Source organism: Cygnus olor, chromosome 1 (assembly GCF_009769625.2).
Source record: "Cygnus olor isolate bCygOlo1 chromosome 1, bCygOlo1.pri.v2, whole genome shotgun sequence".
NCBI classification, from domain to species: Eukaryota; Metazoa; Chordata; class Aves; order Anseriformes; family Anatidae; genus Cygnus; species Cygnus olor.
This window is the reverse complement of record NC_049169.1, coordinates 179,923,797-179,938,435: the sequence shown is the minus strand read 5'-3', so window position 1 is coordinate 179,938,435 and position 14,639 is coordinate 179,923,797. Positions and strand designations below refer to the sequence as shown.

Genomic DNA, 14,639 nt, shown 5'->3' with positions numbered 1-14,639 from the left:
CAGAAATTAATGCCATTATATTGGGAACAGAATCAAGTGTACTTCATGTGAAAACAACTGTGCCAGGCCCACTCTTCTGCTTTTCAGTTAAACTCTGCAAAAATTGCTTCTTTATAAAAGGAAGTCAATTGTCCATGTTAGTCGCAAGTCTCCACCTCCTGTAAAATTATGCCGCGTTAGATCTATTGATTTTTGGAAGTTTGTCCTTGCAAGCTTTTTATAAGAAGAAATATTAATGTAATAAAAATTGGGAAAAAAATCCAGGTTGCTAAGGAGTGATAGTGGAGTAATTTACCATTCATCACAGCATCAAGAACTATGTTTGACTTAAGTTAAAACTATCTATAATGGAAGCTCTGATGTTTTCATTAAGTAATGAATTGTACAGAGCTCTGAATACCTCCTAATAGACAAGTTAGTTAAATTCATAGCAAAACATGACAATAAATTGAGAATAGAGATAAAGTATACGAATATCTGCATTTTTAGCCTGAGTAAAAATATCTTTCATTAATAAAATCAAATTCCAAAACATTTTGTTTGCTCATTTACACAAGTTAAAGTTTCTTTAACATTTCCACTGTGGTATCTACTGCATCTTCATGCCATGTTTCACATGTACCTGTGCGTGGTTAAGTGAAAAAACCAAACATTCATGTATACATGCAGTAACAAAGAAAATGCAACAGGTGGAAAGAATACCCACTTATAATGGTACATAATTTGGTGGTTGGGGTTGGACAGGATCCTGATAGCCCCTTGAGAGCTTAAAAGCCAAGCGCACATAACTAAAAAACGCATTTGAACATTTCTTCAACACCCAACTTTGCTTACCAATGGAAACAAATTTTATCTTCCATAGAAAAGCTAACTACAGAATGGCTCAAATAATAGTCAGGAAAGGACAAGCAATGTAAGCTTCTGACAACTGTTGAGGACCACAGGTCACATAAAACATGCAAGCCAAGTGTTGTTTCACTACAAAGACTTGCAAAACTACAAAGTTAGAGAGCATAATCCTATCCAAGACAGGAGCACCAGGGATACAGCTGCAGAATTTAACCCATGTACTATTTACTTTTGCATTTAAGGAGACAGCTCCGCTAAATTCGCCCCAATCCAGACATATTTCACAAATGGAAACAACTGTAAAGCTCCCTGAATATATATATATCCCTGAATTTTAAGATATTTTTCCTCATGTGCAACCTTTAAAAGTCCCTACAAAGTATTTGTAGTACAGATACCGCAATGCTGCTGAACAACAGGCTTTTAGTTCATACTACCTAGTAGGACTGAAAATGGAAGTCCTACAGCCATGGTGTGGCCACGAAAATACAGAACACCACAAATCAAAGAGCAAGAATTCCCAGAAAATCATTTCACTATTGTTTGTTAAAATGTTACTGATCATCAGAGCAACCTGAAGGGAAGAAAGGCTGAAAACTATGATATTGTGTTAATCAAGATCCATTTCTGTGCCTAAACCCACCTTGGGACCAGACAAGATACAGTGATGTATCTTTGTATTGCAACCAACGTAGCTTGCAAAGGTCAGAGGCTACGAACAGCTCACCAGTACAGCTGTAAACCTAGAGCTGCAGAGACCATGCTGTTACCCTGGCTTCTGTAACCACACGGGTACGCAGCTTGTTCAAGTACCTAAGTCAGAGGCCTCTGCTTAAACAGAAACCACAAGTGTCCGTAAGTGAGAAACACAACCCCAACCACCACCTACAGCAAAGCCAGGAGTCATAACAAACCACGTTTTGTTAACATGGCCTTCGTGCTGAACAGAAAGGGAAACAGTTATGAAGATTAAGCAGATGATTCATTTCTACTAACCTTAATGGGCTAACGTTATCCGTCTAGTTTAGGGCGGTCATTGAGACTGATGTTCTCCTCTCTTTATAGAGAGTGGGGAGAGAGACCTTCAGAAAATTAATAATCCCATCACAAAACACCTGCTTAAGATTAACAGAATGAATAGCTTTCTCCAAGTGCAGCTATCCCTTAAGTACAGAGCAAGCCTAAACACAAACTTTTGAAGGCTAACAAAGAAGGATTCGTATGCCCCCAGTAAGAGAACCTCTACATATTAAAGCAGTAGATGAAGTAGAGAACAAACCCTTACTTAAGGATGGCATCCAGATTTCTCAAAATGAAAATGCTGCCGGGCTGCTGTGTCTTAGGTAATCCCTTTGGTCATGTCTGTACTTGAATCAAAACAGCATCTAAGGGTTGGGCTGCCTTGGTATAACTGAAACAGGTAAGTCTTAATACATAACCAATACCTTACAACCCTAGTGAGTGTTTGTACCCTTTGTCAGTGCCTATCAGGAGGTGAGCACATCACCAATACAGACAAAAGCAGAAAATGCAGGACCTCGCCTTTAAGTGGTCTGGTTTCTCTTCTAGTAGCCTAGAGGATTTGGGAGGATGGTAACACCCAAGCACAGGTAACAGCTTGAGTCGGCCTGATGACAAATAGGAGTGACAGGGAAGATTTTCAAAGTGCTGGTGGTGCTGGAGTGAAGACTAGCGTTCAGTAGTCTTCCTGGTTCTTCAGAGTGCTTTCAGCTGCTAAGGCAGGTAAAGGTTTTGAGGCTCAAAAATCACAGTAAAATTCCTACTAAAGGCCACTAGAAAGGTGAAAGAATCACTTTTACACACGTGTATGTAAATATATTTTATTTATACATCTATTAAAAAGATTTTTATGCATACGCCCAAGCTAAAAAAGTATATAAATATATATATGCTACCATATGGTATGTACACAAACACAAAGCAAACATCTTACAGACTTCTAAGAACATGCTTAGTATTGTAAAGGCAGGAATTTAAAAGCTGGCTTTTGCTTTAAAACCTGTAATTTAGAAGGCTTTCCAGGCACAGTTGTGACAAGTGAAGCATCAGGGCTAATTCTTAACCCTGACAAAAAAAGCACACGCAGCATAACCGGTGTGATTCTTCAGCATTGTCACGCAAACCAGCAGCAATAGCAGTGACCTGATCACACACACTTCTGGCGCATGCTCATGATGCAAGAGAAATAGATTTAGTATGTAGACAGAAAACCTCAAATCAACTCTCAGTTCCTCCTTTAAGATTAAAGCTGCACCCTCCTAAGCTAACGTTTTTAAGAAGGAGAGTAAGTGTGTGCAATGGCATAATTTGGTGATGCTTAACGCAGTCTGACCTTTAAGAAAAAACAGAAAATTCAAAGTTATAAATCGCTGACCACAGCAACATCGACACCGAGACTGGGTATGAGGCACCTGAAATCCAAAAGGTGGCAGCAGATAGGGGAAGCCCACAAGATTTGATGAGGTGCCTACCGTTACACCAGTCAAGCTCCCCTAAGTCAGCCATCTCCTGCCAGTCAGCATGCCTGCAAGTGCTGCCACTCTGGATAAGCCAAACGTTTCTTGTGCCTACAGCACAAGTTCAGGATTCCTTTATCTAAGGTCTTTGAAAGGCAAAGTTCAGTAGACATGAGAAGAGAGTGTCTGCTGGATTTGTTAAGAGAAACCGGCTGCTGTGCAGCCACACGTATGACTCCCGGAGCCTGAAGGAGAGAAAGTAAGAGGAGGGATGACTCACTTGCCAGCACTGAAGTCACTCCTGTGGCTGAGCCCACGATTATATCTGTAGCCATTCACACGACGAGCCACGGCCTGTCCTAAGGCCTTGGGGGCAAGCAGCAAAGCACGGCTTGCACTCACACAGCTAGAGCTTCCTCACCCACTAATCCACAGCAGCAGTTGGAAATGGTCCGTGACCTGCATCACGCCCCACACCTTGCCCAGGCACTGTCCCAAAGAGCACCAAAAAAGGCCCAAACAAGCCAGGGAACACATCAACAACAACAAAAAAACATTTGTTGGGCAGTACTCAAGCCTGAACCACTGTCCCTTTCAGGCTGCCAGCATACATGCAGCCCCAAACTCTAATCCTTGGCACCTGGCCTTGCTTGGTTGCCTATCAGCAAAGTTTTAGGGTCATTCTTCTAACACAGCAGTACACGACTTACCCAGTAACCTTTTGTATGTGTTGATGGTATGACCATTCCTACTTCTAGTTTTAAAGGCAATGTCTTGAGACACTTAGGTCAGAGGGCTTCTTAACTGCACGTAGACACCTACCTCCGAAAGAGATGTAGGACTTCAGACAAACCTAACAGAAAACACTTCCAGGAAGGTCATATACCACCAGACAACATACTAACCTGCACTCCTAGATGTTTAATTCCTCCTTACAGGGAGCACAGAAACCTAACCTGAAATTGTACACTGCATCCAAGGAAACAGGCAGCAAGCACTTGAGCATGGGGAGCTCCGCAATAACCACGTGCTTGTACAAGAACTAGGGGGCTACATTTAAGCTTCTGCTTCACCAAAAACTAAGGAGTACTTGACCTGCAACTCCACACAGCTTGTCTGTTTAAAGAAATCTTAGACATGCTTATTTAACGTTTTCCTCCTTACTGCATGATCAAAGAAGGTCTGCTGTTATTCCGGCTCAGGGAGTTTGTCATATTTGTGCAGTAAATATATTCTCTGGGAACGCATTGTTTTCTTCTGGAAGGTACTTCTGCCACAACGAGCTGCATAAATTAAAACCAACAGTAGTCTCTGCTGTGGGATGAGGCAGCTGAGCACAAATATTAACTACATATTTAGTTGACAAACACACGTTGCAAACATTGAGTTACGTTCAATCAGTGATACATGACAAAACAGCACTGCAGATCTCATCACAAGTGTTTAATTGACAACAGAAAGCACAGAGAAGGCATTGATAAAGAAGCATTGCAGAGCACAGTTCAGACAATGCTACATGGAAGAAGTTAAAGACCAGACTAAGGGGTTAGGACAAAGCAAAGTACACTTGCTTCCTTCAGACTGTACTTTAACCATTAAGAGAAATGACCTTGAAGAGACACCTTTATCTTGCATCAGTCATTACAACATCGTAACACCTGTCAATATTGGCTCTCCTCCTTCCTTTAAGGAAATATAAACACTAATTAGGACAGGAAGTGCTAAAGAGCAACACAGCCAGTGAGTGAGCCAGTGCAGTGAGTGACTGCACCTGTAGCGCAGTCATCTGTCTCTCACACAAACACACCCACAAAAAAAACTAGCAGACCATATCACCACAAATTTGCAGACCTAAGACTGAATTAACTCCATTCAGCCCAGCGCACAGGGGTAGAGCCAGTGTACTTCCCCATTCCCTCCTGGGTGCTGTGGGGTTGCAGCTGCTCCCACCCCTGTTAACTACAGAAGCTACCAGGTAACCTTTTAAAGCCACAGTCATGTGTGGATTACCCTTTGGACTCCTCTTACTCATGAGGATGCACTAAAGTATGACTTCAAGTATGCCAAATGTGGTGTAAAACAGGTACAGTCTGTACTCTGCCTACTGTAGATGTACAAAGGCATTTACAGGAAGCATAGTCCCCAAGCAGAGGCATAAAAAAGACCTAGTGCCTTGCCTGGCCCTCCCACTTCGTGGCTGAGAGGCAGGGAAACACAACTGGAACAATTTGCAGGTATGGATAACAGGACAGACACTCCACAGGTATTTATTTTCGTGATGTTTTCTTCAAGAACTCAGGAAAAAAAGTTGCAGAGATACATTTCAGATAGTACAGAGGTTTTGCTCCTAAAATAGACTGTGAAAACTGACAGACTTTTATTTACTGGCACTCAAAGCCTGCTCTTCCCTGGTTCTTTCCCAACGTAGAGCAGTGAGCAGCAATACTTCAGCCCAACACGTGGCACAGCAGCTGACCAGGCTTTCACTAAGGGAAACTCAAAGAATTGTGAATGTTTTCACGTAACCTTCATCTAAGATATTCAAAATAATTCCTGACTGGCTATTAGAGAGACCAGTTTGACAAAAAAAAGGCTGAGTGTGAACTCCTGGGCTGGCAGACGACAGGCTATCCCCATTTCATAGGAAATGGGCTTGATCTGTTCCAAGGTTTAAATTATATTTATATAGACATGATAAAAATGAATCAGTGACTACAGATGCCTTTATTTTTTGAAGTAATTTTAGTCCCTTTAATTGAAGTTATCAAATTAAAATGGTGCCTTAAATACTTTAACGAAATGAAGCAAATACTCCAAAGTTAAATATAGATGTATAGATAGTATGGTATTCTTTTACTTAATGAATAAAAATATGTAGTGTTAGTAATGTATTCCAAATTGATCTTCATAGTCTGCAACATCGCTCGTTGATGGAAAGTAAAGAGTATTTCTTTTTTTCTGTGCTTCTGCACAGCTTTCCTTGTTTTTATCTCCCCTCTTCCTTTTCCCTCTAATTAAATTATCCTTATCTAAACAGATGAGTTTTGTTTTGTTTTTTTTCTTTCTTTCCAGCATATTTTCTTCGCCTACTCTTCTGAGGAGGGGGAGTGAGAGCACAGTTCTGGTGGAGTTCAGTTGCCCAGCAGGGCAAAACCACCACAGTTAAAGGAAAGGATGACCTAGAAAAGTATCATCTGCTTCCTGAAGTACAGATGACTATATCAGCTAGCAATGCAAAAAGCAATAAACATACTCTCAATAGCTAGCAAAGGAGTGATGTATTATCTTCGAACACCAGTAAGAAACAATCTTTCACATTCATTCAATACAGCTTCCAAAGTCAGATAAAGGTCAGATGGGCTCTTAAGATTTTTTCTTCAGAGAAATTATGCAAGGCGTTTTTTCCTCATAAAACCTCTGTGACAAGTAAAACTACAATAAATTCAGCTATTCTCTGTTCAATTTCTCTGTCCCTTCAAATCTCGCATCCAAAAATCTCGCTTCCAAAAGCGATCAGGAAAATGAGGAAAGATCGGATAAACACAGACAACACACCTGACTTTCCAAAGAGCAGACAAACCTTGTAATGGATTGTTTCACCTCTGGGGAAAAGTAAGAACTAGATGAAAACACAAAATTAGTTTTTTTGCATGATACACACTTCTTCAGAGTGTAACACTTCTTAAAAAAATACATTAAGTATGTTAGAGAAACTTTAACCTAAAGAGGTTACACTTAGGCTAAGAATTACACTTTTCATACTAGAATCACAGGATACCCCCAGGCGGAAGGGACCCACAAGGATCGAGTCCAATCCCTGGCTCCACACAAGACCACCCAAAAAATCAGACCGTGTGTCTGAGAGCGTTGTCCAAACACTTCTTGAACTCCATCAGGCTCAGTGCCATGACCACTGCGCCCTGGGGAGCCTGTCCCAGTGCCTGACCACCCTCTGGGAAAAGAGCCTTTTGTCAACAGTGGCATTTCACTACTTCTGGTCCCCTGAGCCACCACTCTCCCGGTTACAGAATCACAGAATGGTTCGGATTGGAAGGGACCTTAAAGAAAGTCTAGTTCCAAGCTCCTGCCATACCTTCCACCAGACCAGGTTGCTCAAAAGGTTGCTTATATGTGTAGGCTGGTTAAAACTTGCAGCCTTTCCCCTTATGTGCAGCTGTAGCACCAAACAGGGTTCAGGTACTCACCTTTTTTTTGTACTCTTCATAACACTAACAAATGCTAAAGCAGAGAGTATTCTTTGAACCATATTGAAAATTTTAATTCCCTTTAAGCTACAGAATACCTGCAAGAATTAAACTGTTTATTCAAATTACAATGGATGAGGAAGACAGGGATGGACAGCAATGCTGGGTGGAAAGTAGGTAACTGCGGAAGTCCTACAAGGAGGCAACAGAGACCAACACGAAGTCACAAGACACCTACACACTCCTGTTGCAACCAGCCCATAGCTGGTTGCCAGCACCAGCTTCCCTCAGCTTTTGAGAGCCTTGCTGTGCCCTCTAGTGATGAGCCTGCCAGCAACAAGGAGGGACAACAGGAGACTGTGGACTGAGCATCCTGAGCTCCTGGTGATCCAGAGGAGATATGACAGAGGACGGCAAAGTAGAAGGGCACCTGGCTACATGTACTGCATGTTTCTTTGTATTTATCCCCTCCCGTACTACCTGCAAGCTCTTTTCTAAGCCCTGTTTTTTAATAGAGGCCAAGCACTTGTGGGAAGGGAACAAAACAAGTACTTTTTGAAATACTGTTTCACAGACGCCTACTGGCAACCACTGAAACAAACTGCATAAGTCACCCCAAAACAGTGCCAAACACACCTCTGGTAACTCAAAGATGGATTGAATACATCAAAGAAACACCTCGAACATTCAAATAGGGCATTCAGAAAACTTGAAGTAATCTTGTGCTTGTTGCTGATGTTGTAATTTAACAAAAGACTTCAATTATACCCGTAATTATTAAAAACGCAATGCTTTGGATTTTCTAGTCTGAAAGCCCAAGTCCAGATCAAATTATCTACATGTTGTTCCTAGGTAGAAATTGGTAGGTAAAGGCTTGTTGCTGATCAGTAAGCTGACAAACTGGTTTGCATTAGGTAGCAGAAGCCAATTTCTGCTCTGCCTTTGTCCTCCAAAGGATAAAATTCTGAAACAAACACTCTTTAAACATTTCAAGAAGAGTTCAAGCAATCTGCTTCATCTTCCCTGTTGCTGTAAGCTCTGGTACAAGACAGCCTTCAAGTGCTTTCAGGCAGTCTCTTTCAAAGAAAAGCCAAACTATGATGAAATTCGTACAGCAGTGGAGAGGCCATGTGCATTTCTTTAGGAGATTATATAAATGTGTAAAAACATTACAGAGGAAAAAATATTACACTGGTATATCTGCTGTAGCACAGCACCAGGAGTTCTGGGGCACATGCAATGCTGGGGTGATGAGCATGAAGCCAAATCCACAAATTGGAGTTTGCTAACGCAAAGGTCACCACCTGAACATGACACATTCAGAGAGCTGCCTGACTCATGCCCATTGACACTGTTGGCAATGGAAATCAAGCAAAACAAGCTGCTTGACATAAGGAGGTCAAATAGATTCAGCTTGAAGCATGGTAATTATTTCCTTATAATGCTGAGGCCAGTGTGCTTCTCCTGAGCTAGGAACCTGAGCCCAAGATGCAGCTCCTGTGGCTCTGACACAATGATGCAGTCTCTGTTCATGAGAGCAGGACCCCACAGCCTGGTAAAATATCACCAGTATGAGAAAGTTGTTAGCTTTTCAAGCTTAAGTCATACCACAGAACAAAACCATACACAAATTTGCTTCACAACTGGAGTATCATATTGGATAAGGCATTGTGTTCTTTTAGACTTCCCAGAACTGCAAGGTACCAGATGGATTTTTACACAGTCACTATGCTTTCTGGTCAAAATTAGTAGTCTTTATAGTCTCCTCTTTTGTCACATTAATAGCATATTTTTGGTTTAAAAGTAACACACAGTATAAAGAGACAGTGGTTGATTTACTGAGATTCAGCCTCAGAAGCATAACCCAACCTGCCAGCCTGATTTTTATGGCCTTCAAAAATACCAAAGAAATTGAAGTGCCAAATACAACATGAATCAGAATTGTAAGTACTATTAACAACCACATCAGAGGCACAGAACTAAGACCCCCATGTCAAGTAGGAATTAAAACTGGATAAAACAATAGCATGCATGTAAAAGCACAGAATGCATTGCATTGCCATTGGCACCAAGACAGCATTTAAGAATATTACCCTTCATATCCACAGCAGACTGGTAAGAGATGTTGGATTACGATCATGGAAATGAGAAAAACTATCAGAAAAGCTCTGTCACTTTCTCTGATATAACCTTTTTTCCAAAACCTGAAGACATGTCAAGACTAAACTTGTTTAGCTCTTGTATTACGAGAAAAATTACATCTCAGCAAGACCACGACTTATTTTATAGAGTCAAGTGTGATTTTTTTTCTAAATACACAAGTGTAAATACTACTTGAAAGCATTACTTACAGATTGCCAAGCAAGAGATTCCATAATGCGATGTTCACAGCGTTCTAGATGCTTTATCATGTCCCTTGTTAGGCTCGGCTCAGCTTTAATAAAACTTTCAATCACCTTGTAGAAGTCAAAAGCTTTTAAATCAAATACATTGAGAATCCACGGGAAAGACAAGTCTGTTTCAGCACTGCTGCCATCACTTTGTGAAGCAGTTCCTACAAGGAAGACAGATTAGCATTATCAAGAGTGCTACATTCTTATTTCTGTTGTATCTCCTTTTTTGTGTTTATTGAATCATTGCCAGTTTGGAAATTTCGGCAACCACTGTTTTCTTGCTATTTACTGTATTTTATGTATTAGAACAAATAGCAAAAACTATTAATAAGTAAAAATGTTCTTTGGCACTTTAGATTCAACTTACTGACATACGTAGCCATGACAACTTCAAGAGCACATGCCAGAAGAGATGTGTGGAAGATGTTATCATTCAGCAGTTTGCTAAGGGAAAAAAAACAAGTCATTACTACTTGCCTTAACACTAAAATAGCAGATAATAATAATGAGTTATGGGCACATACCTAAAATTGTGCACTGAAAGGCGCTCTTCTTCCTGAAATGCATAAATCAGGCTTGTGATTCTTTTTGGAATTCAAAAATGCGATACCAAGTTACAAGTACTAAACTTACCAACTTTAGCATAGACTCCATCACTCTGTAATACAGCCGTACCCCAAGTATATATCTCTATTAAAGAAGAAAAAAATATTACAATTAGTTCTTCAAACTGCATCAGGCAGACTCATGTTTTATTGATTTAGAACATTCTTATTTTTTCCCTTTTTGTTTTGTAGTTTTGTTTGGTTGGGCTGGGTTTTTTTGGAAGGGATACTATAAAGATCTCATTCTCCTCATCTCTAATTGTCAGTAGTACTGGAAAGGCATCAAAGGCCTCTAGGGTTTGTGACCACCTCAACCACATGAAGACCAATCCATGTTTATGTCAAGTCATGGCCTACAGGAGAAAAAGCAGTGCTGACAGACAGAAGGCTATAGAGTACAAACTTAGTTGTATTTGCTTTCCAAAAATTCTTGTAAAAAGCATGGCTGGCCTACTGATTTTATAAGGAAGCAAGTCACACTTTGCATAGTTTTAGGCTAAGTTACCATAATGAATGCAAGTATACCTTTCACTAAATGCATTATGCCCAGCAATTTTCTTATTCTTCATTAAAGTGCTTCTAGTATACTCCCCCACCCAGCTCCTATTGCTCCTTAAATAATAAAAATCACTTGTTAAATATCTTTACAGAGCATTAGAAAAACACACATCCTTTCCTCAAGTTGAAGAGAGTATTGTTGCTTCCTGACATTATTAATCTTCACTGAAGGAGGACAGTCATTATGTCAGCTCTCACACTAGCTAGTAGGAATAGAGTTCAGATGAGTAATACTCAAACAAAACGCTAGTTACCTGTGAGCCAATCTCAGCACATCCCTGTCCAACTGCTTCAGCAAATTTCTTTTTGAAGATGTGGCCAAGACTTTCCACTCTTTTCAGGATACTATCTTTAGGGTTCACTGTGCAATTCTAGTGGAGGACGGGAAGGAAGGCAGAAGAGGCAGCAAGGAAAGGATATTTTACTTCAAAAACATTTTAACGACTTAATCAAATGAGTCCTGCATCACTTTGTAACATCTCTTAATCATGTCATCAGCATAAATCGGAGTGGACTATTTAAAAAGATGGAATATACAACATATACGTGATGTTCAGCAATTCCCAGTAACTACAACTTCATTTCTCACATGCATCTAAGCTGCAGCTAGTACTAGTAATATGAGTACTACCAACTATGTTAATGTCTTTCAAGTTTTAAGTACGGTTAAATTGCTGAATATGGACACAAGAGATCCTCTGTGAACACATCCCTCTTTTCCTATGTCTCCTTTATAGCCCTTTATTTTTCCATCTGATGTATAAACCATTAGCACAGCAACAGATTTAAGTACTTACAGTCTCCCAGTACACATCAGATAGATAGAAATACTTTCTAAGTTAGGAGTTTAGCAGTAAATACATTTAAACCATCCCAACGAAAATGTGCATCTTCCAAAGTGTGTGTTAATAAAAGAGTTACCAGAACATGCATGTCAGATCTCTATGAATAAGTTTTAATTGTGTGATAATTCTAACAATCCTTCACAAACGTTTCATCAAGTCACTTCACTTACATTGAAATATGTGATAAGGGTATCTGATGGTTTATCAGTTGCTGAGTTTAAAATCATCATCAATTGCTGAATTGTATTCATTGCAGCTCTGGAAAAAAATAAAAAGCATTGAGGTTGACTCAGTTTCCAGAAACTGAACAGCACTTCTGCGAACAAAGTTTATGATTTCAGTTCTCAACTCAGTTATCAAACAACCTTCTGGGAAGTATCTGTTGTACTGTGTTAATCATTGTGAATTCTAATAACCTGATTCATCTAATTCTCGCATTATTAGAATGATTACAATCCATAAGTAAGCAACCAAACGATCTAAGTAATGAATAACGAGCACTTCTAAAAGCAGTAAGGTGGAATTGCAATCCCTGTATATGAAAATATTCAGTTAAATTAAGCAAAAACCTAACAAAATTATTTGGCTTTTGTAAAAAAAAGACTGGTGAATGAAAACAGCTTTGCTTCAAATCTTGTGATCGCAAGTATAGTAAGCAAAATGTACTGAAGTGTGGCACTTGATATCCATTCACAAGATGATACAGTCTTTTTAACATAAATGCTTAAAAGAAAAGCCACATTTTTCAGAAGTAGAGCTGCCAACGTTCCCATTAGTAATAGCATGAGAAGGTCTTCTCCCACCCTGGGTCTAAACCAAGAAGTCACATGAAAACTTGAGTTAAAGATTTTTAAAATTTTTATTAAGCCTCTTCTACTTCCAATAGGAAGGCTGTAATTTGCTGAAATCCTAATTCTACCTTTTGTATCTGCAGCTAGGTTGGAAGATTTTTGCATTTAAGATCCTTAATTTTTAAACTGTTACAGATGAAGAAGAAGATGCGGACATTAAAGCAATTTTTCAGTGTTCCTGAGAATAAGTAGTATCTCCTTAGAAAGGAAGAACAATAATTCTTTATTGCCTAGATGAGAAGTAGAAGATCAAAAATATATGTATTACGTTTTGTGAAGTGGGATATATTGAAATATTGAACTATGCCTCCATGTATAATCTTACTGGCTTTTTTTTTACAGTTAATTAGCAGAGAAAAATTAAAAAGGCATCAAAACCATCTGCATATATACATAATGCTTCGAAGATTCTTGCTAAAAAGATTCAAAACCATATTCAACATCCATTGATTTATATCCAATGCCTTTTTCTAAAAAGTTAAGAAGTTAACTTACTAAAGTTAACCCAAGTAACATCAGTATTTCAGAAGAGCTATAGTTTGAAGAATTATTCTTAAGACAAATGCATAGGATCTTGTTTATTTGACAGATTAAGTATCTTGTTAGGGTATTTCTCTAAAAAATAGCATTTTTCAATTTATCTTTTAAAACTGAAATCCTGATGACAAACATTTTTCATGACTTTCAGAAGGATCAGTATTCTAAGATAACAGAGCACAGCATTTTCTCAAGTTGCACGTATTATCCAGGAGGTGACTGAAATATCTGTATGTGGGAAAATAAGAACGAAGATCTTGCCATACAGGACAAGAAGATAAGTGCACAAGCTAGTACCTAACAGTCCACATTTCCAACTTTTGGGGACATGATGTATTATTCTGCCTTTGTTGTTCACACATACATACAGAACCATGGTATCCATTACCATCCATGAATACTTACATGGACTGGTTTATTTCAAGTTCTGTGTTAAGCAATACCATTAAGTTTGTATTCTTTTAGGAAGATTATTGTAATGATTTTTCACTTAACATCTAAAAAAGTTTGATTCCTCAAGTGGTATAGCTATTTTCTGAATTTTTTTATTGAATTTCTGCACTGTTTAACCTCAGTTTGGCTTGTATCACTCAAAAAAATAAGTGGACAAAGAAAAAACGTTTAGCCATTATAACCGTATAGTCCAAAGACACATTCTCTAATCTATTTTTCAGAAGGCATGGGAAAAGCACTTCTAACAGAAATTCTACTAATGATAACAAAAAGCTTGAAGACAATTGAAAAAATTGAATGAAAACACACAATCCATAATTATGGTGCTCTGAACTAGTACTTACACCTATTTTATCTACTGGTTTTATCTGAATTTTATGTAATGGACCAGATAGAAAACCACTGATGAAGATGATTATATTCTCACCAATTTCAGGGGGCTTAAGAGCAGATCCTAAACATCTAGCTACAGTAAGAAAACATTAAAAAAACTCCAACTATTAAGTCTAGTGCTTTCATCATAACCTGTAAGGGGATCTACTTAATGCAAGGAGTTAGCAATACACTTTATACTCTGCATTGGTGATCAAAGGTTTACTGCCATCTAGTGACAGCTCTGTGCTTTATTAAAAACAGTTGCTACAGCCCAAGACATTCCTATTGAACAATAAACTACTTGGGCTATCTCAAATGGCAGCAATTTTGGAAAACTCAGAGAAGTCCCGCACTCTGGATGGAGAGAATCTGAATCTCTCACTAGAACTCCTCAGAGTTATTTTAGCACATTTCAAATTTTTAGCAGTGTGGAAGCTTGCTACTCCTGGACTTTATTAATAAAGACTTCCACATCAAGAGTTTTAATCAAG

The 14,639-nt window shown here is 39.0% G+C and overlaps 1 protein-coding gene across 2 annotated transcripts in view; it reads right to left on the bottom strand.

Annotated features, from left to right (window-relative positions):
* The window catches only part of RB1 (RB transcriptional corepressor 1), an 82,031-nt gene that overhangs the window by 42,392 nt on the left and 25,000 nt on the right, over positions 1-14,639 (bottom strand). For both annotated transcript variants that reach the window (XM_040542188.1, XM_040542196.1), the window contains 6 exons: positions 12,103-12,190; positions 11,342-11,458; positions 10,558-10,614; positions 10,449-10,480; positions 10,292-10,368; positions 9,883-10,085 (listed from right to left, as the gene is read on the bottom strand). In XM_040542188.1, coding sequence (XP_040398122.1) covers positions 9,883-10,085; positions 10,292-10,368; positions 10,449-10,480; positions 10,558-10,614; positions 11,342-11,458; positions 12,103-12,190 — 574 coding nt within the window. The remainder of the gene's footprint in view (positions 1-9,882; positions 10,086-10,291; positions 10,369-10,448; positions 10,481-10,557; positions 10,615-11,341; positions 11,459-12,102; positions 12,191-14,639) is intronic.